The 26324-nt window shown below is 50.3% G+C and overlaps 1 protein-coding gene and 2 long non-coding RNA genes across 4 annotated transcripts in view; 2 read left to right on the plus strand and 1 right to left on the minus strand.

Annotated features, from left to right (window-relative positions):
* LOC119373190 (serine/threonine-protein phosphatase 4 regulatory subunit 1) overlaps positions 1-742 on the minus strand; it is a gene marked incomplete in the record, with an annotated part of 89672 nt that extends 88930 nt beyond the window's left edge. Inside the window, 2 exon segments of the mRNA XM_037643195.2 lie at positions 488-526; positions 622-742. Of these exon segments, the coding sequence (XP_037499123.1) occupies positions 488-526; positions 622-628 (46 nt within the window).
* A 130-nt stretch (positions 743-872) lies between these two features.
* LOC119373199 (uncharacterized) overlaps positions 873-26324 on the plus strand; it is a 61215-nt gene continuing 35763 nt past the window's right edge. The window contains exon 1 of one of the 2 annotated variants that reach the window (XR_005179779.2): positions 873-1107. This is a non-coding gene — a long non-coding RNA (uncharacterized LOC119373199). The remainder of the gene's footprint in view (positions 1108-26324) is intronic. The other variant, XR_005179785.2, reaches the window with a different exon arrangement.
* LOC125760111 (uncharacterized) overlaps positions 3883-26324 on the plus strand; it is a 29361-nt gene continuing 6919 nt past the window's right edge. The window contains exon 1 of the long non-coding RNA XR_007417774.1: positions 3883-3919. This is a non-coding gene — a long non-coding RNA (uncharacterized LOC125760111). The remainder of the gene's footprint in view (positions 3920-26324) is intronic.

A 26324-nucleotide genomic window follows, 5' to 3' on the forward strand; every position in this document is an offset into this window, starting at 1 on the left:
GTCATCGGCGCCAAGGAAACTGCACATACAAGGGAGAACGCGCGCGCTCATTCCAGCAAGTAGCATCGTCGAATTCAGAGAACTTAACAATGATGCCGAAAACACGCCTACAACCAAATAGCAGCCGGCCAGTAGTGTTTATTGACCTCCAGGAATTGTCAACACCAAATTAGAAGTAGTGCCGCAGAGCAGCACGCGTAAACAAGGACGGTATGCTACGACAAGGCATCGACCTACGAGGAGAAACTGCAGCAGAGTAACTGCGGCCGAGCTTCGGCACACGAACCAACAACCAGAAGCCGCAACGAGCGCCATAGCGCCCGCCGCGGGCGGCCCTTTGAAGGGACAGGCCGCTAGGCCTAACTGCGCTTGGCAGTAGGCTTAGCCAGGCAGAGCAGTCAGTCCCCCGTAAGGACCGCACTTCATCGACGCTGATCGACGCCGATGACGGATCGGAAGCCGAGATCCAGATCGTCTGCGTACTCACTCTGATCCGGCACGAGGCCATCACCGTCGTCCGGCATTCCTGTAAAACGGCTCGCGTTTAGAGCAGCCGTAGTCGCCGTGCCGCGCCATTGCAAGGGAGAATCGCGGCGGCGCCGTACACAACACCATGCTCACCCGCCATGTTCCTGCGAGCTCTCCACGAGGACGCGAGGGTGGGCAAGAGAGCTCGGGAAAGACTGGCGAGGAGAATTTCCGAGCGACGACCCTCATTGGCCTCAGCACGACCTCGCGCCTTAGCACTCCTCCGCAGCCTCCGCGCGCATCGGCGCACGCTCTCGCTAACAAAGTTCCTTCCGGTTCTTTCATTGGAAGAGGGAAGTGTGACGTCACTAGCCATCGCCAATCTGTGCGTTCGCCGGCCGTCGGGGTTGGGAGAACCGAGGGCTGCTCTGCACACTGCCCTCGCCCTCTTCGCCTCCTACCTCCTCCGCACGCGCGCGCGCGCGTGCGGGGAAGACGCGCGTCGCTGGGGTGGAGACCCTCAAAATTTCCAGAAAACTTTCGCCCGGCGAGTAGCAAAAAAGGTGCAGATCTTTCGTCGACGTCTGAGACCGGGGGTAAACATAACCTCTCCGCGGCGTGCGCCACATTTTCGCAATGGTAAGACGCCGGCTTACTTACGCTTTTCCTCCTCGCTAGCATTTTCAGGCTTCCTTTCGTGCATTTCACGATGCCCGAAGGCTGGAAACTAGCTTTGTCACGGTGTCATTAATGAGACAGCTCACAACTACCACCTCATCGGCACCTTCGGTAGGTTTCAAAAGTATTCCACACACACAAAAAAGAAAAGATAGACAAGAGAAAAAAAATGACACACTAACTAGTCTCAACGAAAGTAATGAGGCGGGAGTGAAATGCTAGAGCGCCAAATTCATGTTCAGTTAGAGTTGGCCACAGGCAACGTAGCGATTCACATCATCCTCTCGAATAATTTGAGCAACTGGACCTTGACTTTACTTTTTTTTTAACGCTTGAAGGATGACGTTTATCAATGAAATGCAGTTGTTGGTCGGTTGACATGTTTATTTTTACTTGGACGTCATCATACCTTGGTTTTGATTATACGAATGAAAGGGCAGACAAGCGGACGTCAGTCAAAAATATGCGAAACAGATCAATGCACGCTACTGGTAATCAGTAAGGGTACCTTGCCGGCGCTACTGTGCCATCGCCTTTTTATTCTTTCTTTTTTTCGTGCAACTATCACGTAAAGTCAAGGGTAACACAAACGTTTCACCTGTGACATGTAGACAAGCAGGGCTTTACGTAGTGTTCTGTCAATGCCTAATATGCGGTTACGCTGTCCAAAGTCAAATTTAAGCGCAACGGGTGAGTGGCATGGTACGGTTTCAGTTCTGGAAACAGCGCGTATAAAAGGACAGACAGTACTAAGCTCTGGTCATGTCAGTACTTCTCGTGTCCTTGTTTTTTCAAGCTTTTTTTCAGTAATGCATCATACACTAATGCAGGACAACATATATATACTATCCGTTGCGCACAACAGCCAGCAAAGCCATTTAAAGTGGCTGGATGGTGTCAATAGACTACACTACGTATGTCATAACTCGAGTCCGTCTATTCCCGGTCTCGTTCATTGCGCCTATGTAATGAACGAGAATTGAGGGCCTCAGCTCCGGCAGGCTGCTACCCTACATGACTACATGATGCAGGGCTCAAAAAGACATGGAGTACCCAATACTGTGATTGTGGCAACAGTCTTCGCCGTGGCTCAAATGGTCATAGGAAATGTAGGCGTAGGTTTACCTTCGTTCACTTTATTATTTCTACAACACAGCAATAAATTTCTCCCGGTGCTAACGGTTCGGACAAAAACCGGGCCCCTCGGTTTCTCCATTCCATTGATACTTTCCGGACCATAATAAATCTGGTTCTGGAAGTATAATGTGCTTCTGCAAACGAAACTGACACTGATGTGAAATGCCACTGGCAAATTGGATGCGATGTATCCGATTACGCTTTACTATTTGAAGCCCACGCTGGCTGTCAGAGAACAAAAAAACATATCGAAACAAATATTCGTAGCAACAGGCGTTGCTGTAATCAAATTGCGCAAACTCAACGCACTGTAATGGAAGGGCAAGATGTTCCCCGTGGAGATCTTCCAGAGACTCCTGAGGTTTCAAAGTGGATGGAAGATCAGCTGTTGTGGTAAGCAAGAGACGGTTTAGAGATTGGCGGGAGGAAAAAAAGCAAGGAAGGGATTGATAGAACAGAAATAGAGGCTTCCGTGAAAAAATAATAAGAGACAGCCAGGATGCTGGTCCGCAAAAGACGTTATAACGCCTGATTCTGTCCCGTTTCGAAGGGGACAGCACCACTGCATACCCCCGAATCGTGCAGCAGTGCACCGCCCTGCATGTACACCAGCCCTGTATGTCTATCCAGCAGGTGTTAGCGACCATTTATTCATCTCGCATGGCCGCAAACGCACCGCTCAGGATGAAGATGCGAGCCACGTGCAAGCAATTACGGATACGCTTCTGCAGTTGTTACCGCTCGTCCATTGACACTGTAACCGTAGCGCAATGGCATTTCATGCGGCTGCAGTATCTAACGGCAATAACGTGGAGCGAAATAACCAAAATGAGTCGATATTATCGCTCACTGTTAACAAAGATAAAGCAGTCATAAAAAAGCGCCTAAGCTATATCGACGGCAATAGCCGATAAAATCTGTCTTCATTTAGTTGCATTACGTGTCTGTTACGTGATTTCCAATTTCTTATCGTAACATGTTCAGCAATTCATTGCAGTTCTACATTGGATATGGTTTTGTTGGGTGCAGCCGTTTTTGACGATAGTTTAGAGCTCAAATGCCCTCCAGAAATCTCCACTTGCGGATGCTATGCTTATAAAAAGGAGCACTGTAATATAGGTACAATCTGAGTGCCATCTGGCTGGATACAAATGTTTTTTTTAAAATGTGGGTTGTGCCTGCCATAAGTACGATATGATTACACGAGGCACGTCGTAGCGGGTGTCTCCGCAAGGTCGGTAAACATGCACCAGATCTGAGTTTGGATACGAGAGGCTGGACCACACTTGGTGAATGCTGTCTAATTCGCTCGGCCGCGACCATTCGCCGCAGCAGCCCGGGATCATTGCTTCTGTGCGCACACTGAGAGTTTTGAGGATATGAAAGACGTTTATTTCTGAGGGAGTGCGGCTAAGCATCGTAGGGGAGGGGGGGGGGGAGTGAACGAAGAGAGCGGAAAGGAGAGGCCACTTTTCGGGATACCCACAACACCGGTCGCCAGGCCGGTGCACATCATTGGAAAAGCCGGTGGGTGCCCGGCGGCACTGGGAATAGAACTCAGTGCAGCCATGGCTGTTGGACTGCGCAGTGCGCGCACCGTCCGGTATCGTTCTCACGTGCAGACGCGTCGAAAACGGTAAGTACAGTTTGCCGATATCCTGAAGCGTTTCGGAATGACCTCTGTATTCCGTCCATGCCATCGTCTATGGATCTTAACGCCGGGCGCCGACAAAAAATATTTGCAAAAATTTGCATGCTGGCTTTCCTGGAAGTACGTTTTCAGAACGAACTCCTGTTCACAGAAACATTTTCCCCGCTCTAAGTGCGCTCATCCCAGAGTTTTAGTGCCGGGGACCAGGGGCGTAGCCAAGGGGGGGATGGGGGGGGGTTCAAACTCCCCTCGAAATTTTTCAGTTTTGCTTGTGTATATATACACGCACACATACAAACGCATGCACGAACACGCATAAAGTATGGTTGAACCCCCCCCCCCCATCCCCCCCGAAAAATTTCTGGCTACGCCCCTGCCGGGGACCCCAAGCCACCTGCGTACGTAAGCCCTTGCGCTCGTTTGTATTCTCTGTGGATGCGGCTGGGAGTACAAAGGAACGCAAGAGCGTGCGTACGCAGGTGGCTTGGGGCCCCCAGCACTAAAACTCTAATTACTGCGGGAATGTCGCACCCCGTAGTAAGCTCTATGGTGTACAGAGAGAAAGGGGGAAACGGAAAATCGGGGTTGAGGCCATTTTTTCGGTTAGCGACTGCAAGAAACATATTGAGCGTATCGTTAACATGCAGCGTCGTGTCGATTACAAGGATCCAACGAGAGTGCGTGGTACTTCGCTCGAATCTAATTGCTAAGAAATGCGTGATGATGACGACATTTAGTGCGTTCTTCCGTTGGTCGATTAGACCGCTGCAATGTACTCACGTGGTTTTTAGTGCTAAAACCACGACGTGAGTGCTTGGCACGTTGTAGTATTATTATCGCCTACCTGTGTTCTTTGATGTGCACCTAAATCGCAGTGCAAGAGTGGTCTTGCTCTTCGCCTTCATCGAAATGTGGCCGCCGCGGTCAGGTAACCGAACCTGCGTCCTCGAGCTTAGTACCACGGCGGGTAAAGTGGTATCACCAATGGAAAGGTGACGTAGGCGAAAGCGGTGGAATTTTGTGGAAAGGTGCGGAAATTGAGATGACTGGCGGGATAATCGTGTACATCTGCGATATCCTTTCTCCCTAGCACAGCCGCCGCGGTGGTACTGTGGTTACGGTGCTCGGTTTCTGACCCGAAGGTCGCTGGTTCGATCCCGGCCGCATGTTGATAGAGGCGAAATGCTAGAGGTCCGTGTACATACTTAGATTTAAGTGCACGTTAAAGCAGCACAGGTGGTCGAAATTTCCGGAGCCCTGCACTACGGCGTGCCTCATGACCATATCGTGGTTTTGGCGCGTGAAACATCAGAAATTATTATTATATATCGCTATCATATGGATTTATTGCTCTGTAGCCGCCATCAAATCACGCGTTGCGTCATGTTTAGTCACGGAACAGTATCCTTATCGAAAATTGGAGTGCTTCGCGAATCCTTTTCGACAATCCAAACAGCATCAAGGCGGATATGGCAAATAATAGGCTTAGCTTTCAGGATAATATTTCGAAGAATCGAAAATGTACTATCCCAGATTTCTGTGCGAAAAGACACCTGCTCTTGCTTGCAAAAACCTGTTAGCTCCACACCTATCATTCATTCAGCCCCACGTAAGCCCAGTTCGCGTAGATAAATTGCATTAAGAAAACAAGCCAACGAAAAAAAAAAGTTCGCGTACGCGCGCATGATTATGTGGCGAGCAATAAACTAGGTTCTCAGGATAATGGTTTGAATAACTGACGAAGTACTTGTCAAGAATCGTCGACACACAAAACACGTGCTCTGTTTCTCCCGCAAGTGTAGCTGTAGCTTTACATTCACCCGTTCGTTCAGCGTAATGTGCGCCAGCTTGCACAGAAATACCGCAAGCGATCGCAAAGCGCTGTTAGCTGCAGGCTTTCATTCATTCATTTAGCGCCACGTGTACCACTTTTACGTAGGCATACCGAACAGCAAACGACGGCGAAGCGCCTGCACCCCGATACCATGACAACGACACTGCCAGAACACTTGCGTTACATTGTGACGAGAGGTCGTGGTACCATTGACGACCTGAAATTAAATAGAATGCCGTGCTCCTTAGCACCTCGCCAGACAAAGAATGAATGACCAAGCGATCCACGTGGTACCCGATCACTATAGCGGAGTCCAGCGAAGGGGTGAAATGTACGCTGTATTAATTCGGATAAAAACGGCAGGAAAAATATGAAAAATGCCCACCTCTCTTTTGCGGAAGTTGCCGAGCGTCGTGCGATCAACAAAAGCAAAATATCGCGAACGGGGAACCGACATGTCTCCCAAGGGTCGGCCGGGCGAGCATGTCATTGTCAAAGAGGGCTGAACCGCTCACTCCAAGGCTATATATCCCTGGACAGGAAAGGAGGCGGACTCGTCCACAAATGAGGAACCGTGTTTCAAGGTCACCCTCCCCAAGCGATATGGCTGGCCGTGGACACGTGGTCCTCGCAGAGCGGCCAGAGACTCCAATCACGGAACACGTCTCTTTGCTTCACGCGGGCTTTGTTCCATGTTGCTTTCACGATGCACAGCGAGTCACGAGGCGCAAAAATCTTTTCTGGAGGCAAACATGACCTGTGCGTTAACATTGTCAAGGCTGCTGGATGAAAAAAAGCGCTTTTTCAACCAGCGGCCGTGGCAGTAATGTTCAATCCAACTCTATGGTGACTGGATAATATGCATGGCTCAAACCAAGAGAGTGTTGCTCAAACCGGCCGCTACAGCTTCTCGTGGCATTAGGAGAGGGAGAGAGATAGACGATGGGCAGAAAGGGTAAGTTCCGGAACAGGATCGTTTCCTTGCGGCCTATGCATAGCGCTGGTCGCAAACGCACGTGTGCATTCGCTGCACAACGAGCGTTCCGTGCTCTCGGAAGATTGCTTGCACTGGGGTGCGCAGCCCTGTATTCCTCAGGCGCGGACATGCACTGACAGATGACGCATTTTTAGTCGATTGCAACAAGCAACCAGGACTGGAATAGCAACAACTATTTTATTCGTTTGGGTAAGCGTTTAGTCACGGTTGTAGCGATTTTGGTCTTTATCACATGCTTTGCTTCTTGCGTAACAAATACTTTAAAATTCATTTTTGCCGCCTCGGATGTCCGATTTCGGCACCGGCACACAGTGACCGCGCTCTCTCTGGATAGACGCCGTACTTTGTAACGACCCACTGCTGTTTACATTCATCCTATAGGCCCATGGCGTGCGCAGGGTTCCCCTTCAGGGGAGGCGAAAGTTCGTTACAGCGCCCCCCTTCCCAATTATGTCAATGTATGGCGCTGACATATCGCCCTCCCCCCCCCCTCCGAGTCGCAGCGCCCCCCCCCTCCCTATTATGTCAATGTGTTGGGCTCACTTTGCAACCCCCTCTTAGGTGAACGGGGGGGGGGGGGGGGGGGGGGCTGTGCGCACGCCTATGTACAGGCCTGTAGTGCTGTAGTTATTATTGGTTAGTAATGGCTAATGTCAGCTGTTATGGCTGGTAATGTCGGCTGGCGTAGCGGCATGTTGGTTAAATGGCGAAATGGGGAAATATTGCCATCAGTTTTTTTTTTTTTTTTTTATCAATTTCCTCGGCCGTAGCGAGCAGATTTCCGTCTAGCGCGCTAAACGTAGCAATGGGCGCACGAATTTTTGTCTATACCTCCACATTTACGGCGCGTCGAGACACACCACACGCTCGAGATATCCGGAGGGAGCATTTCCCGGTGGAAGACTGCCCAAACCAGCGCCGAGATTGCATTCTACGTGTAGGGCTCTAGCGCGTATATTCTGAGCCCGTGCTATCAGCTGTTGTGTTCTGCGCAGGGTTCAGTGGCGATGCAGAGACCGGCATAGAGTTGTGGCCGCGATGACGATACACTCACCGCTTTTGTCTGGCCGTGATCACATGGTCGATGTTGAGAAAGGCCCGGCAGCAGGCTTGATAAAGCCGAGCGACATGTGCTAACACGACAACTTTAGAAATGTCACTGTGCGAACGATAACGCGATAGCGAAATCGTGCCGCATTATCGTTCCAAGCGCGATACGCGTGCCGCACTTTGGATCGTAACTGAGTTTTGGCTAGCTGGAAAAAGTTCGCGCACGTGCGCGCTACCTAAACGCAGCGAAAGTAATCATAACATACCCTCCGGGGAAAATTTGATTCGCCTGGTATTAAATCGCGGACGAGGAAAACAAACTACCAGTCCAAGTGAAACTCAAGCTTCTCCATTAGCAAGGTATTCTACAAAGGTGCCACTCCAGGACCCTTTGTGTATGGCCACTGAAGGAGGACAGGAGTTTGCCCCGAAACGTCGGGTGTTAATAGTTTAATTTATTTTTGTTATTACCTGCACGATTAATTAACCACAATTCTGTATCAGTGGTGAAGTACTGTAGCAAAAGTTTAAACGTTCAATAACAAATGCAACACAGCGGCGTTGACATGTAAGAGTCGTCCACATTTAAGCTGAACACCTCATTAGTATTCAAGACCTCATTGAAGCTGTTGTTTAATATATAATTCGGAAAATCATTACTGTGTTTGTCGACACCATGATTAGACGTTCTATAACGGGCATTACACTCGTGAAGTATAAGAAACGTTCTAGTTTTACCGGTTTGAATACTAATAAGGTGTTCAGCTTAGATGTGGTCGACCCTGTACACCAATGCTACTTGTGCATAAAAATATATCCTAACTTTTTTTCTTGGGGAGGGGGGGGGGTGCACTGATAGTGTACGCACCGCGAGAGAGAGAGGGAAACGAATGGAGAGGGAGGGATAGTGTCGTGCCCAATGTTACATTATCATGCAACTGTGGGCGTACTGTTCTTTGCGCGACCGTTTCCTGCTATAATCATCAGCAGCTGCCTATTTTATGTTCACTGCAGGACGAAGGCCTCTCACAACAACCTCCAATGTACAGTGCCTTGCGCGAACTGATTACATTGTATGCCGGTAAATTTCTTAATTTAATGACCTAACCTAACTCTCCAGAGTTCTCGGCTGCGTTTCTCATCCCCTGGTGTCGATTCCTTCGCTCTCACTGACCATGGGTTCTCATTCATCTTTCTGCTATATTTATGATTCAGGGTTCCTGTCTTGAGAGAAGTTTTAGAGAAGCGATCACAACGATAGGCTTCCATTCAGTAGATGATCTCTTTACCCAGCACATCTTTGTCCGTTGTATGAGCGTTTTGACATGTAACAGCCCCTTCTACGGGCAACACACGAGACGGCCGCGCACCGCATCGCACCGTAGGTGTCCGGCTGAACACACATTCTTCATTCCTGCCGCGAGATCGACCTATAGGTGGCAGCACCGTCGCCGCGTTAGTGTGGAGAGGCGGTCGAAGGCGCGTATACAAATGCACAGAGCGGCGCTTCGTTGTGATCGGTTTGATCCGATTGTCGGCGTATAAAATGCGTTGATTGCAGCTTACTGGTAATATATACGCTCTTCATTGTTGAATTGATGCACGAAGATCATCCAACGTTACTATTACAAGTGAGAAAAGCGCAATCTGCCGATGAAAGGGATGCTCGCCCTGGATGACAGTCTGCGCTTGCGCACTATATGACATTTTTTATTGTTTTCTCTGTACGTGTTTAGCTTGTGTTTTGTGTACTACGCACTGCAGTAGCACGACTGAACTACTGAAGTGTTTACTTCATTCCTGTGCAATGAGTTCAATAGCGCTGTTCACGCGAATACGCATATATACGCAGGTAAGAGTTTAGCACGGAGCTTTCATCGATTGATTACGTGCTCGACAATGATGCAGCAAAGGTCCGGTTATTTTATGGAACAAGTGTCTTTTTTTTTTTCAAACTAATAATGTCTAGCAGACGACGCAGGGAGCAATCCACACTAGGCGCGCTTCAGACAGTAGCCGCCAGGCGGCGACTCCGCTCGATCTCGCGGCGTGCTCGTTTAAGCGACGGAGAACGTTCACATCATCCAGTGCTTGCAGGGTCAATTTGCACGTGACGTCACAGACAGGTTCTCTGCGCTGGTTCACAAACATAGCGGCCACCGTGACTTTTTTATCTCATTAGAGTGTCATTTCAGGGGAGGACACCCAGTCGTTCCCTCCCCGCGCGTTCTTTTGTGCTCTCCCCGCATTCTTCTGTTCGCCAGCTGCGCCTAGGGGGAACAAGGATTGGAGGGGGCACCGGAACTAATCTGATTTCACCATTTCTTGCTCTGCGCGTTTGAGCAAGAGTTCACCCTGCGTCTCGACCAGTTGATTCACAAAGATGGCGGCCACGGTGACGTCGATTGCAAGCTATGTATAGCTCTATGAGGTGCTCCTGCACATGCATGTCCTGTTGGCCGAAGCGCTCCATCGACGTCTTTAGGTCTCTTCGATTTGTCTTGCACTGCCTGCACTAGTTTTGGAAAGTGCCGTGGCGGTGCGAAGCGGTGCTGTGAGCGCGCAGCACCGGTTCAGCAAGTGCCGGTGCAGCCGCGACACTACTGACACTACCACGCGGCGGCTGCCACCAAAACGAAGATGCAGGTGCCACGGCCACCTGGATCGGGGCGCGCGGCGGTGTTGCTCCGGCCGTCCCATTCGGACGGAGGAGGCGTAATTGCAGAAAGGGGCGTGACCGCTCCTTTCGCCGCACCGCGGCGCGCGCCTACTACCCCTCCATTCCTTTGCGCTCTATGCGGGAAGGTTTGCGGCGCCTTGAAGATATCGCTGTAGAGTAACCGTGAGTTAGCATAGCACTTCCCCCACCCTCACAAAAAGCACATAAAAGGATGAATGGCGGCTATCGCTATATTCTTTATTTTTTGTGTGTGCGCGCCCAGTCCTTGTCGTGATGATGGTGACCGAAGCGAAAACACCCGCGAGTAACATTTCAAGAAAATTGTTTTGGTGTTTTTAAGTGCAGCATATCAGTAAAAAGTATACATGCGAAGGAAAGCACGAGATTTATTAAAAACCTCTTTTTTTTTCTGAGTGCTTCCAGAATAGGGGAAACGATCCGAAGGTTGGTTCCTTAAAGGAGGTGGCGGATTTCCCTTGGGATGCTGCGGCCTTGAGTGCGCGAGCTTTACCTGCTGGAAGGAATGCCACTTTGGTGTCGAGGCAACGTAATCTTTCTTGGTGTTGACTTACAGTAAGGCACGCAGCAGTGCGGCACGTTTCTGAAAACACGGTAAATGAGGCAAGCGAGTGAAAAACTCGCAGCTACAGCTAACAGGCGTAACCTCGTGGTACGCAGACTAAAAACAAATTACTTGCCTGAAGTCAATGTGGTATGACAATGTGAACATCTAAAGAGAGAAAACGTATATTCACGTCTTTTTTTATTGTGAAAAAGTCGCAGCTACAGCTAACAGGCGTAACCTCGTGGAACGCAGACTAAAAAACAAATTACTTGCCTGAAGTCAATGTGGTATGACAATGTGAAACATCTAAAGAGAGAAAACGTATATTCACGTCTTTTTTTATTGTGAAAAAGTCGCAGCTACAGCTAACAGGCGTAACCTCGTGGAACGCAGACTAAAAAACAAATTACTTGCCTGAAGTCAATGTGGTATGACAATGTGAAACATCTAAAGAGAGAAAACTTATATTCACGTCTTTCTTTTATTGTGTGTTACGTATTAACACGTTAATTAGTGCAGACCGTTAGAGGCGTTTATTTCCGTCTTACATGTGCACTCTGAGTGAGTGAATAAACTTTATTAAAAGTCCGGACGAGGCGGGGGGAAGAGGGGATTAACCCCTGTCCCGTCCCACTCTCCGTCGATGATGGCGTCAGGTGACGGCTTGAAGCCCTTGCACCCGGGCGGCATCCTCGGCTTGCCGGACGGCCCAAAGTTGGTCGGTCAGCTTGTCGCTGGTGAGTGCCGCCTCCCAGCGGCAGCGACGCCGACGCAGCCGATCCTCAGCAGTGACCACAGCCGCGGCGGCGGTCGGCCCCTGCCCTCGCGCGGTGGTAGCAATTCGCCCCTGTCTAACATGCGTCGCGAAGTGAGCGGCGGCAGCGACATTAACTCTCCCGGCACATTCCCAAAGCATGTGCCGCAGTGTGGCTCTTTCCCCGCACGCTTTACACGCGTTCCGTCGGGTACAAGCTCGGATAACAGATGCGTAGGATCGCCGGGCTGGGGTAAGTGTCTGTTTGTAGTAATCTCCAAGTTACGGCCTGTCTTTTGTTTAATTGTCGTGTGGTGGAGGGTATTTGCGTCTGTTTAGTCTGTAATGTTGTGTGATGTCGCTGAATGTTGTCAGGCGATCGCCCCACGACCATTCCGGTTGCTGTTGTGTTCTTACTCTCTCTGGGATGGAGTCAGCCGCGGCTCGGTGAGTGAGACCTCGAGCCGCGGTATGGGCCGCCTGGTTTGCCTGCAAGCGGGACGCTGGTGTGAGCCGGGGTCCACAGGAGAAAGACCGTCGCATTTTCGGTTTTTGAATGCGAGGACGGTGACGTCGGGGCCATCGTTCCTCGAAAGTCGCCGCCGTCCCTGCTTCCATAGCGAGTCTGAAGTATGCAGGCCGCCTGCCACGAGATGCGGCCGCGCGCGAAGCCACGGACGGCAGCCTGCGAGTCGCTGATCACGACCGCAGCTTCCGGTGCCGCGACCAGTGCTAGAGCGATCGCCGCCTCTTCGGCCGCCTCTATGTGTTTCGTACGCACCGTGGCGCTCGCGATGCATTTGCCCGTGTGATTCTGCCCGTAATTAATTCAGATAGAGTTAAACGCCTCTATAAACTGCCCGTTCACATTAAATACGACACGCACCAACACACCAGAAAAACAATTGATGCGTTTTGTTAGAACACGCACAAAAAATAAGAAAAAAAAAGCAGAGCAATACTAGCGAGAAACGTCCGCAACCGACCTACGGCCGTCGGTAAATCGACGCTTATGTAACGTCGGGCCTTGGTCAACCCGCGAGCGGCATGCACTCGGCATCGTCGGCCACGGTGGACGGGCCTACATCGGGTGCCGACGCAGGCCCACATGAGGCCAATGTCAATCCCCAAGACCGGCCCTAGATTGGTTGCCAAGGTTGAGCCAACGACAGTGCAGTTGGCCAGCGACGTCAGGCCGACATTTTGCCAAGGATAAAATGTTGCTTGGGAAACGGGCTCTTTCATGCTGTCGCGTTAAAACGACAATTCGATACCAAAACGAGAGAAAGTGGCCATTGCGCGACCGACCCTTAGCTAATTCGCAGGCGACAAGCGTCACTCATCGCTTCCGCGTTCAAATTCGCCTACATGCGGCCTGCGCTTAAATAAGAACGTCGCATTCACATCACTGTCGTATCGTGGGAACTTCAGAATGCAAAGAGACGTGCCCATATCAAAATGTTGCCTATCATCGGCAAGGAGAAAACGACTACAGCATTATCATTACCGCAATTGTTTTCCAGCAACGTGATGCTCTTAAGACAGCGCTCGACCGCAGAAGATAGCTATGCAGTGCCGACGACGACAAAATTATTTCCTTTAGAAAGAAGCATGGCGCGCGCCGGTCCAGGCGGCCGTGGGAGAAACGATTGCCAAAACAAAGAATGAGAAGCACGGAAAATCACGTACTCGGCACAATACATGTGTCATGGCACTTATGTAGCGGCCGTGGTCACATGGCACATGAACGCGCCGCGCCACACGAAGTCTCTTAAGCACGCTGCTTGGCTCTATCTCGATTGTAACATGCTACAGAGAACACTCACTGTGTAAAGCCCGATTAACATTACATAATAGCGTACCTTGATTCCGGTCACCACGTGCACGATGTCCAGTGTGCATTTTTCCAAACACATCTGCGGCTGTCTACGGCGCGGTCAGCGCGGCATCATTCGCAAGGGGGTAGGAGGAGAGCGCCGCGTCGCGGCGCGCGTCTGAACTACCTCAATTACAGCTTTTCAAAGGGGCGCGCGCCGAATGGGACGGCCGGAGCAACACCGCCGCGCGCCCCGATCCAGGTGGCCGTGCAGGTGCAGGCCGTGTTGGTCGAACAGCCGAACTGCTCGACCGTATGGAACTGCTCGACTCTGCAGCGACGATTCCGACAACGGCGACCCTCACAGCGACTCCCAGGAGGATTTTGACGGTGTATGTGTTTTGGTTGCCTGCATGTTGGTTCGCGAAGATGTAACTCCTGTTCCCGGGTACGAGAACGTCGTCGGCAGGTTCCATGAGTGTGATTGCAAGAGACTGTTCAGACTATCTAGGGAGACGTTTTACTGGTTCAATGGAAAATTTCGCTGATTTCGCGACGTTCTATGAAAGTGCGTGCGAGGCCACACAACAAGAAAAAACCAAAATATTTGGGGTCCTGTGACCGACGCTCAGACGGCAAAGTTCAGTTATCCAGGAAAGTGTACGCTCGCAAATTTGCGCTCAAAGAATTTTACTGACGTCGCCACTTTTCTTCACGCTAGACTAAGGAACGAATGTGCAATTCTTGTAAACCATTAAGACACATGTATACGCACGCTCGCACGATGAATGCATTTTTAAACTCAAAAGTTTCGCTAGAAGACTTCCTATCGCCTCAGCTTGACGATTTCGCAAAGGCGAACTGAGAGCGCAGCTCGCGAGTCGCGCCACATCACAGTACCATTCGTATTGCCAAGTACGGCGAATTTTTCTGCTCACGAGAGATGTGAAAAGATCCGCAGTTTAACTTGCTTTTGCACGCCCTGAACAATAACACGCAGCGTCGTCTGCTCTAAGCTTGGGAGGAGGAAGGGGGCGCACGCCATGCTGCACTTCTTTGCACCTCCTCTTGAGCGAGTGCAGGCCGGCAGAGAACTCGTGCAGCACTACGCTTGCACCTTGATAAAACGAGGGAACCGGTACAGAGGGCGCGCGCGGCACCAGCAAAACGAGGAGGACGGTGCTTCACCCGTTGAACTGGTGCCACCTAAAGCCCCTCCATGCGTTTTCCGCCAGACGCGATGGAGGGGCTTTAGTGCCACCGGTGCAGCCAAATCGAAGAGACCTTTTATGTCATCCTCGTAGTTCTGTTCAGTTCCTTTGACGTCACTAACCGCTGCTGCCACCCTGCCCTTCAGCGCTGTGCATGAACCTCTCCGTCAGGGACGTACACAAGGTGGGGTTCAACCCCCCCCCCCCCCTCTTTCCCGAAAATTTTCAATTTTGCTTGCATATATATACACGCACACATACAAAAGCACGCACGAACATACATAAAGTATGGTTGACCCCCCCCCCCCCCCCCACACACACACACACACAAAACTATATATATATATATATTCTGGCTACACCCCTGCTCTCCGTATATGAAAGGGTGCCGTTTTCGTAAACAGCATGTCGCAATCGTTCGCATAAAAGCTGCCAGTCAGGTCGGTCGCCGCTGGACTTGAGGTGCCCTGCGCTGTTAGCGGACGATATGGCCGTTGCATTTTTATTATCGGTTCCACCGCCGGACATGCTCGTTCGTTGAAAACGCTCAAGTCGTGTTCGCATGCGTGTGATAAGTGTTTGGTTCTTTCGCACGACTCTGGTACTCCTCCTCAAGGTCGCCGTCGCGAACGTGCTGTTCGATGAGCGCGTCTTGCTCTCTTATCTCATTGGCCTCCAATACATCTCTTATTTCCGCGATGCGGTTTCTTTATGGTACTCCAGGGCATCGGTAGTCTTCAGTTGCAGCAGCTCTTCGCTTAACTTCTGCAGCTCGGTGCGCGTCACCGTCCTCTTTGTCTGGAACCGTTCCATCCTTTATTCGGTCCAGTTGCCTCTGTCGTCGCTGACTTCTCGTAGCCGCTAAGAAATCCCGTGTTTAGGCACCAGAATCTTGCTGATGTTCACTAATGTTTCTTCTTCGGGCGTTCGATCAGTTTTGACCGGCGGACACGAGGCGAGCGGAGCCCCTCCGGCAGGTCACTCTCCTTTCTCCATCGCAACGTCGCTTTGTCTTGCAAACGGGTAGTGCGAGGCTGGTTTTTCCTATGAAAGGAATACAGAGGGAGACCTGTACCTCGCGGCTTGGGGGAGGGACGGGGGGACAAACATTGCGGCGCCGGTGAGTGTTCTTCGTTTCCTGGGATGCGTACCTCCGCCCACGACACCTCGACGAGCCGAGCAATCGGAAATCCTTGGAATCTTTAGCGTCTAGTAAGGACAATGCGCAACACCATGATCGTTCACTGGGTGAGCGATAACTGGGTTTCTCGTATAAGAATAACAAGGTACTTAGATTAAGCAGATTTTAAATTTTGATTGATTATTATAGAAAAAATGCTCCGTATAGGCGATTAGCATAGGCGTGTGCAGGGTTCCCCTTCAGGGGGGGGGGGGCGAAGGTTCGTCGCAGCGTCCCCCTCCCAATTATGTCAATGTATGCCGCTGACATCCCCCCCCCGAGTCGCAGCGCCCCCCCCCCTTCCATTATGTCATTGTGTGGGGCTGACTTTGCCCCCCCCCCTCTTAGGTGAATACGGGGGCGCCCCCCCCCCCCTGTCCCCCCTGTGCGCACGCCTATGGCGATTAGGTTTTACGACTGGTATAAAAAAAGAGATAAAACTCATGCATAGGCAATATAAGCATCAAAACTTATTTGATGTTACGTCATCAGAGCCCTGAATGAATTACTCAGTTGCAGTAAACGCGCACGTCAAAAAAGTCACTAGCGTGACAGTCGCTCGGATTGCGCGTATTTAAAGGGGTACTGACACGAATATTTTCAGTTGTCGTTTTTTTGCGTCAAATGGAAGTTCAAGCCCTCAAGAGCCTAGAAAAAGGTAGTGCTAAGCGCGAGTTCGCCCTGAAAAAGTACTTACAGTATGTTTTTAAAAGCTAGTTTGGGTTCCTACTGTACCCTGACGTCACAACACGGTATGAGCTTCTCGTCACGTGCTCGCACAATATACAGTGACGTTTCCACGGCCGCTCCGCAACGTGGCTCCGTTGGTGACGCACAAGCGGCCATTTTGGAAGTTTTGATGACGCACAAGCGGCCATCTTGGAAGTTTTGGTACCTAACGTCATCACAACTAGCCAGACTGCTGCGTGAAGTCACCAGAATTTGTACTGTAGCCTGACGTCAAGCTAGTGTCGATGTCAGTAGGTGCGCCATGGAAAAATTGACTTTAATATCAAATTAAAATACCTTATGAGCATTTTCTGAGCTTCACACTTTCTCAGAGCCGTCTCTGCATGCAGGAGATATGTATGGCACAGTAAACTCGCCTTCGAAAAAAGGTGTCAGTACCCCTTTAATAATACTTCATTTTGGCCTAGTTGGTACATATTCCTGAGGTAAAAGAAACAGCGCAAACACACAAGACGCCCCACATAGAAAAGACACAGACACACGCGTATTTAGCTTTCTTGTGTCTTATCGAGTAAGGAGCTTGCGGTCACACCATCGAGCCTGCCCGTCAGCGAGCCTTACGAGCCTAAGCGCCTCGCCGGTTTTTGTACACACACGGCATGTACTGTTGTACAGGATTCAAACATGCACACCCATGTCGCAGGATATATACAGCTGGCATTGACGCAACAGCGTCAGGAGCCGGGAAGTGTTCTCGCGCACGACTGTAAAAGATGGGGGGGGGGGGGGGGGGAGTATAAAATGTATTGTTACGAATGGGGTTTACGTGTCGAGGAAAGCCGGGAGGTTTGCGAGCCGATGTAGCCGAAGATCGGACTTATCGCTGAGGAGCAGAGCAAGGAGGCCAAACGTTTACAAAACGTAACAACGTTTATAGCAGAAATAGCAGGTTATAGCAGGACAGAGCCTGCCAGCACGACCAAGTCGGCTGGGGCGTCTCTCTAACAACGGACCAGGCCGGTCTTAAATAAGGTCCCAGTCCATTGTGATGTGACCCTCCTTTAGGCCGCAGGTGTTGACGCACTTTTAGTATGTTGACCAGGGGCGTAGCCAGAAATTATTTTCGGGGGGGGGGGGGGGGGGTTCAACCATACTTTATGTATGTTCGTGCGTGCGTTTGTATGTGTGCGTGTATATATACGCAAGCAAAATTGAAAAATTTCGGGGGGGGTTTGAACCCCCCCAACCCCCCCCCCCCTTGGCTACGCCCCTGATGTTGACGTCCCTTTAGGTAGCAGGTGTTGACGCTCTTTTAGTATCTTGACGTCCCTTTAGGTAGCAGGTGTTGACACTTTTAGTATCTTGACGTCTCTTTAGGTAGCAGGTGTTGACGCGGCTCGTGGCCGCTCTTTTGTACTGTTATCCGGTCTGCCGTGGTGCAGGTGTTGATCCCTGCTTCCAGGTCGCCGGTGCAGGCCCTTTTCTTGGTCGCAGGGCAGCCGGCGGAAAACGCATGGAGGGGCTTTAGGCAGACGCTGACCGTGATGCCGTGAACTTCCAACGAAGTGCACGTGTTTATTAGTTTCCCCGTTCGGTCAGGTGCTCTGGCACAACAGTATATAACTTGTGAAACTCAAGCAAGGCGGCGCTGTGAACACACGGGTCAAATGTACATACATGACTGTCGGCATAACGTGTGCACTGCGCCATGCACAGCCTGCAAACATATTTAAAATTAAGTTCTAGGCTTTTGCGTGCCAAAGCCATGAGAAGATTGAGACGCGTCATAGTGGGGGACTAAGGATTAATTTTGACTGTCTGGGGTTCTTTTACATGCACTTTATCTAAGTACACAGGTGGGTCTCTTTTTTTTTTCATCGAAATGTGGCCGCCCTTACTAGGGATCGAGCCCGCATCCTCGAGATTAGCGGAGCGGCACCTCAGCCACCAGTTGCTACCCGGGCAGGTGAGTCGGATTTCAGTCTGAAGGAGCACTTACAAGTTTGGCAATAGTGAGGGAAAGATAAATAAAATGTTACTTAGCACGAGAGGACACATGGCTGCCGGGTGGCAGAGGACCTGATCTCGCCTCAGAAGCCCCTGCGCCTTTTGTCTGTTTGCTGCTGAGTGACATGCATCGCCCTCGGGCCCGAGAAAATGTGCGCGCTTGGAACAGATGCGCATTCAGTTTTTCGTAGCCTCCATAAAATTGATAGTTCATCATTACATACGTCGCGACCGGGACGCTTCGCATTGCACTTAGGAAGGTCGCTTAGTCTATATAAGAGCATCGAAAGGAACAGCGACATACCGCCGCCGTCATGCGTTTTTGGAGTGCGCGCGCGCGACACATTTTGCGTAGTAAAACGTGGAACGGGTGAACGGTTTCGAGTCTCACGGGAAGCGCAAGTCGTGAAGGGCGGCAGACTTGACGACGTGACTCAGACTTTAGCAGAAATAGACCTGCCAGCGCTGTTTTAAGACTGGCGCGAAGGCAGACAGTGACTCGCCCAGAACTCGTAAGCGAGGAAAAAAAAAAAGAGCCATCCAGCGGCCGGCGCGCGAGTCGTGTAGAAGTCGGGTGCCCGGCAAGGGAATATGCAAGTGGGCGGTGCTGCCTTGGGTCTTTTGCCGTCCCATCGCCCCCCCCCCCCCCTCAAGGAGGCGACAAAAAGTCCGAGCTTGCTGTTCGGACAAGTACGGACTTTCACGTCGGCGCCTCCACGTATCGTGTGTCCTGTCATCACACGGAGAGAGCAAACGAAACACACTACCAAAACCGGCACATTCACGGAACGGAAACTCTCGCCAGCATATTCCCAGCGCATGCGTGAGGCCGCATCACGCCTTTCGAGGATCTATGAGACGGCTGCATGGTCACTCTTTGGTTGTAATTTTCTCAGTTTTAATTATTTATCACGTAATCTGCATTAAGGACACTGCAATATGCAACGGAAAACGAAAGACAGACAGACATGGTTGGTCGAGAGCCGCATGGGCAAACAAATTCGCGTTGGCAGTCGAATATCAAACAAAGAACATGCAATTTGCAAACTAGCCGCTCGCGAGATAGCTCGACCGTCGAACTAACCCAAAAGAGTAGTGTTCCCTTTGAACAGCTTCGCTCTTCGCCACCGCCGCTTTCTTCGGTGCTGTATTGAAGGAGTCTGGCAGAGCCCTTCTACCCGGCAATAGTTCGGCAGTATACTGAAGGCCAGTGAATTGTAACAATACATATTTCGCGTCGGCTAGGTGTGACAACTAGGGTAACCACGAAGGTACATTTTCATAGGGATTTTCGGCAAATGGTACATTAGCGCCGAAGTGAACGCAGCCCGCGAACCTTTCGCTATCGGCCCGCGGTTTCACGAGGAACAAACTTCTGTGACCTTGCTGAATCGTATTCGCATTATTTTCTCGCCTATTGCGATTAATAACGCTTTGTTCGGGGGAGCTACAGAGACGGGATTTGTCTCAAGCATATATTTTCTGAGGCACCCCATGCGCTCACTGTGTCTTGAAACATCACCGTAGAAAAAAAAATAAAAATATAAACTTGGAGGGCGCTTGAGCTTCGCCTTCAAGAGTAGAACGCGATAGCGTGATCGGGCCCCGTGCGCATCGCCTTCTCAATTGCTAGCCTGGCTTCGGTTCTCGGTGCATGCCTCAACCGCGCCGCAAGGAAACGAACGACTGTGCGCGTAACATTGGCCGCTTCAAACTCCAATCCCCCTCCCCCGCTCCGAATTTCTTCACTGTCCTAGCCCTTGTAAGACCGAATTTCAGGCCTGCGGCCCGCTAGCTGATGGGAGTTTGAGACTATACTGGCCTAGATATTAGAAGTAGCAGAATCGGGCCCTGTAGTGCATTTTTGGGAGGTCACACATATTTACAACTGCCATAAGGGGTTATGGCGGTACTCAGGGAGCCTTCTTCGGAAAGGTGCACAAAATGGAGACGCTTGAGCGCGTCGATGTGTTCTGCGAATGTCTCATTTTCTTGGCATCCCTGGCGACCGATGCCGGCGATAATGAGGCGCCAAATAAGAACTATGCCGCGCGCTCTGGTCACGGACGGGGCCAATAGGTATAAGGAAACCAGATTAGAATAAACAGGGTGACTGTCGGTGACCCGTTTCAAAGGGGGATATCAATAGAGGTCCTTCGCGAGGCGCATGAGCGTGGTTACTAGTACACTGTAACGTGATCTGCATACTCTGACGCGACAGAGGTCGCGGCTAATTTCATTTTGCTGATGTGCATAAACATTGCATTGCATCAGCTTGGCAGCTGTATAGCCGACTACCCGTTTAAGAGGGCAGGGTTGCACACAAAATTGTTCGGAAACATTGGCAACTGCCATAAGTGCGCGCGAAAGGGGTGAAGGGGCTGCGTCATGCCCCCTCTCCGGGCCTGCTTCGAGGGGGGCGCTAGTAGAGGGCACAGTCTAGTGTGCCTCGATGTGTGCGCCCCCCTTAGGGTGCTGCCATTCTTTGAAGGGGCTGATGCCGCCACGACGCCATTTTTTGCCCCGCGTCTCGTGCCTCTCAGCGCAGCTGCCGTAGAGCGGTGAGACGCCGGTAAGAAGCCGTGGGCTAAAATATGGCAGCCGCGCCGCAGTAGACGCCACAGATGTCCTCACCCTGGACAAAACGCGCAACAAAACGCGCATCAAGGCACCCTAGCACAGTCTTAGTTCCATAAACGACTTCCCGCTGTGCTTTAGCGTTTTGTCGCGCAGGGTGTTCTGCTAATTCAGCATTGATAAAATTAATGCAGGCATTTGCTTTGAATACGTTGAGACAAAGTGTGTAAGCGTCACTGGCGTAGCCGGGGAGGGAGGGAGGGAGGGTTCAAACTCATGAACATTTTTCAATTTTGCGCGGGCACTTACATAAAGAATGGTTGACCCCCCTCCCCCGAAAAACTGCAAAAAATTTCTGGCTACGCTATTGGTAAGCGTCAACACATTCAACTCTGATTTTCCACGTTTCTTATCACGAGTTAACACTTACTACATTGAAAAAGCACAATGCAAGATTTCTGTGAAACTTACTTTTCACTTTTAGGATGTAACCTTCTCATGTGCGGGTGGCTTCCTGACAAATTAAATAGCGTATGGGTTTTTCTTGTACTCAACAAGAAATTCCGTTGATATAGTTGCCTTGCACCAGCTTTGATCATATAGTGCTGCTGCATGGCTTCCGCGGGGAAAAAAAATACGCCCTACGTCCACAACAGGCTTACAGGTATTACAGTGTCCAATTTTGATATCCGATTATTGAATAAATATATTGCGCCGAGGCTTTGTGCGTCTTGAAGGATGACATAATTTGGCGAGTATTATTAGACACCTTTCAGGATCCCTCCCACCCAGCCCTCTTCCCCTACTCGTACCATGCACGAAGTGCCGTACAATGGGTGACCTGCTTGCAGAGGCACAGTGTCGCATTTGAGGAAGCGTCAGGCGGTTGATGCAAGAAAGCGAAAACTTTGAGCCGCAGCTGATGGAGCAATTCGGTGAAAGCGCGCTGTATGCACTACGTCACAACAGCTGACGTCGTGAGCAACCAGGACTCCAGGAGCCCCTGCTGTGCTCTCCCTATTGCGGAAAGACTCAATGGCTTGGCGAGGATCGTCTCGACTCCGTTGTGTCGACTCCGTGAGGCAATGTTCAGAGCGCGCAGTCATAATTTCTCGCGCATAGAACAAGCGAACAAGATTACCTTCTCCCCCCTCCTCCCCCCCTCCCAAAAAAAAGGAAGGCGGCGGCAGCATTTTCGTGGTTTTGGGAAGTTAAACCCCAAGAATTCTTATTATTAAGAAAGAAAGAAAGAAAGAAAGAAAGAGAAGGACGACACAGGACTGTAGCGCACTATCGTGTGCCGCTCTCCTTTGGGAGCCTTTTTGTAAGATTTTGACAAGCGCACTGACCACCAAAGCATGTATCTGTATGCCGCTTCCAATCTACCCGGTCATGTTTCATTATCACGACAAACTTTAAAAGCTTTTCCATCAATATATGGTTAGTCGCAATTCTGGGCAGATCAATACAGTGTCAGTGAAGCAGGCTACAATCTCCAACAATCTGAAACGGAATGCGCGAAAGGGAACTTGTCGTGCAAGTACTTGACGCATTCTTACATAAAAGTCACACGCGCAAGCTGGAAAAGGAAAAAGAAATCGCACACTTACCTTCATCACTTTCCGAAATATAAATGTCGTCACTATTGTCTCTACCAGTGGAGTGAGTGTTTTAGGCCACTCTGTCATGACACGTCGTCGACCAGCGTCATCGCGCTCAGCAGAACCGCAGCTAGCCGACCAGATTGAAATATGGACGACATTTTGGGGGCGTATTTGGTGACAGACTGTGACAAGATTCCATAGTCGCCACTTAGCCACTCGATGCCGTTCAAGCACTCCAGGTAGACATGCACTTGGGAAATGAACTCGGGTATGCGTACATCCTCAATTGTCATCTCATACAGCAACCATGACATCAAGCACAGTTGATCATGGAAGAATTGCCAAGTAGAACTTCCCTGTGCGCTCCACCCCCTAGTACTCCTCAACACCATTTACTATACAGAAACGGATGGTCCGGTTATAACTTCGCTGACGATTTCAATGATATCAGTATCACTGATTGTTCAGTTGTAATTTGTTCCGCGCCCTTCTTTTGGATAAAGACCTGCACGTTATACTGAATCGAGTCCCCGGTGTCAGACGCAGCAACGAAATCGCGACCCTGCAGGAGCAATGCGCATCGGGCTAAGAAGGCGTTCGAGGTTTCCCCAAGAGACGCTGCCCTGGTGCGCAGGGCAGCCAAGCGAGCATGCATCGCCAGCGAACTTTCTCTTTGGCGTGTGCGCCAACACTGGCGGCCGCAGGGAACGAAGGTGAATTATGGATGACTTTCGCAGTGTTTCAAGTGACAGCAAGGGCACAGATTCTATACACGCACGCCAGGTAACCACTTGACCGTCGCCAAGCGATTAGGCATTCACAATAAGCGCATTATGCAAAGTTCGGGCGAACAAAAGACAGTAGACTGAAATGTTTTTCTAACCTCGTTAGAAGGAGCATGTCCGCCCATTTCGTTTAAATGCAAGGCGATGGAGCGCGCGAAGCGGCGTTGCCTCAGCGACTATGTTAAGCCTCGGTTAGGAAGTATAAATAGTTAAGACCGTGCAGTATATGATGTCTTGTCCTTACGAATTAAATATTTCACTTTTAGATTTTAACCTGCACTTGATGCTGTACTTTCTCTTGAGCGCACAAGCAGCGCCCCTGCAGTCTCTTGATTTAGAAAAAGAAAAAGCTAAGAACCAAAAAAATATCTCGAGCATAAGTAAGCGCCGGAGACATATTCTCCAATTCTTTAGGTTCGAAACACTTGACGGAGCGATGGAACGAATAATATATGCATACTTTCGAACTGAGAGTTCAATGTACGTAGTACTTTCTTCACCAGCCGGCTCCTTCGGTAGCAGCAATCTAATGGCGTCCCCATAAGGAAGCATGCACAAGGAACTTAGCAATCTGCTGGGGGCTTCTAGCTTTATTTATAAGGGTAACTACACTGTATAATGCAAGAATTTGTTTCGCTCTCTCTTCGTTCTTCGCTATTGTGTGCCTCTAAGATACACCCGTTCCCGTGGTGATGTGGAACTGACAAACAGCAAAAAAAAAAAAAAACAATAACAATCGCTGCGTTATTTCAGCCCTTTCGCACGCTGATGACTATTTTTCTTCTTTTTAACGGCTTAATCATGAGCTACAGAGACAGAAAGCGGTGGAGGTGTGTTCGCGATCAGAAAGGCGCGCAGCCGACAGTGCCATTCCTGGAATGGCAATAGCGTGTTTTCTGTTTGTTTGCTTGGTGCAACAACGTCGCAGCTGTTTTACCCTGTAGGTGAAAGAATTCGGAGTAGACGGACGAAGATGAGATAAAATCATCATGTATTTAATATCATTTTTCGTAGTGGAATACGGCATTATAATTATTATTTCATATGTACACGCAAGGGCACAAAGCCTGCCTATACTCATTCGGGAGGAGGGAAGGTAACGGAAATAGAAAATAAACGAGTGACCAAGACTGAACAGACAGCAATAAGTATACGAACACAAAAGAATGTGGCAGCTGAGTAGTAACGAGCTGGCGCTGGTTGTTACGTGCACTGAGCGTGCTTTCGGTGTGTGCTATATACCTTAGATTGCATTATGAAGGACCAAATACTTGCGCCAGTAATTCTAGAGGTAATCATTATTCGTATACTGATTCGGTGGTTTTAAGCGACTATGCTACTCATTCCAATTCGTAATTTTAGGATGTTGCTAATTGGGCGTTGTCGTTCGGGGTTGAAGCAGTCTGACCATCCAGTGCGATCTCCGTAGTATACTCGTCCGCAAAGTGAGCCGCTGTCTCACTTTGCGGCGTCGCCGAATGCGTGACGAAGGTAACCCAAACGAAGGCTTTGGACTGTTTGCGTACTTTTTATGCTGACAGAATTCACGTATTCACGGATGGCTCTACCACCCAGGCCAGCTCCACCGGCGCCACCGTCATCCCATCACGACACATCAACCTCGCTTACAAACTTTGTCATGTGAGCACATCGACTGGTTCGGAGCTTGTTGCCCTGCGAGGTGCCGTCGATTATATCAAGCAACAACCGACTGAGCGATGGGCAATAATCTGCGACTCAAAGGCCAGGGGCGTAGCCAAGGGGGGGGGGGGGTCAACCCCCCCCCCCCCCCGAAATTTTTCAATTTTGCTTGCGTATATATACACGCACACATACAAACGCACGAACGAGCATACATAAAGTATGGTTGAACCCCCCCCCCTCCGAAAAAAATTTCTGGCTACGCCCCTGTCAAAGGCGGCTCTACAATGTCTTTCGTCGGCACTTCGTCGCGGATCGTACGTGTGTGAGATACGAGAAATGCTGCACTATGCGACTGAAAGAGGACACAACGTTGTGTTTCAGTGGATACCTAGTCATTGCGGTATCTCCGGCAACGACCTCGCCGATGAAGCTGCAAAGCACACGTAGAGACGAACCTTGTTTCTATACCGTTATCTAGGATTGATACGGCTCGATACCTAAGTAAGCTGGCGCAGAACATGACACTGCAAAAGTGGCAAACATCACAGTTCACACACCATCGACTGTATTCTCTCGACCCATCTCTACGACTGCGGCTACTACCTGGTCTTTCCCGGGAGGAAGATACAGTGTTGTGCCGTCTGCGTCTGGGTGTAGCATTTACCAACGCCTACTTATTTAAGATAGATATGGCCGAGAACGCCGAGTGCAACGACTGTGCCGTTGAGGAAACTGTTGAGCACCTTCTGTGTTACTGCCCGACATACGCAAACGAGAGGCGTCACCTCAGCACTGCACTAAATCAAATGGACGGAAGCGCTTTCACTGTCGCGAAAATATTGGGACCATGGGGCTGCCCATCACAGTTCCGAAAGGCAATGAAAGCGCTGTTGCGTTTTCTCAAGGATACCGGACTGATTCGCCGTTTGTGACGTCAAACGCGGAACTCTTACGTCGGCTGAAAGAGTGACTTTTCTCTCCTCCTCTCTAACTTTC

The sequence above is a fragment of the Rhipicephalus sanguineus genome, chromosome 1 (assembly GCF_013339695.2).
Source record: "Rhipicephalus sanguineus isolate Rsan-2018 chromosome 1, BIME_Rsan_1.4, whole genome shotgun sequence".
NCBI classification, from domain to species: Eukaryota; Metazoa; Arthropoda; class Arachnida; order Ixodida; family Ixodidae; genus Rhipicephalus; species Rhipicephalus sanguineus.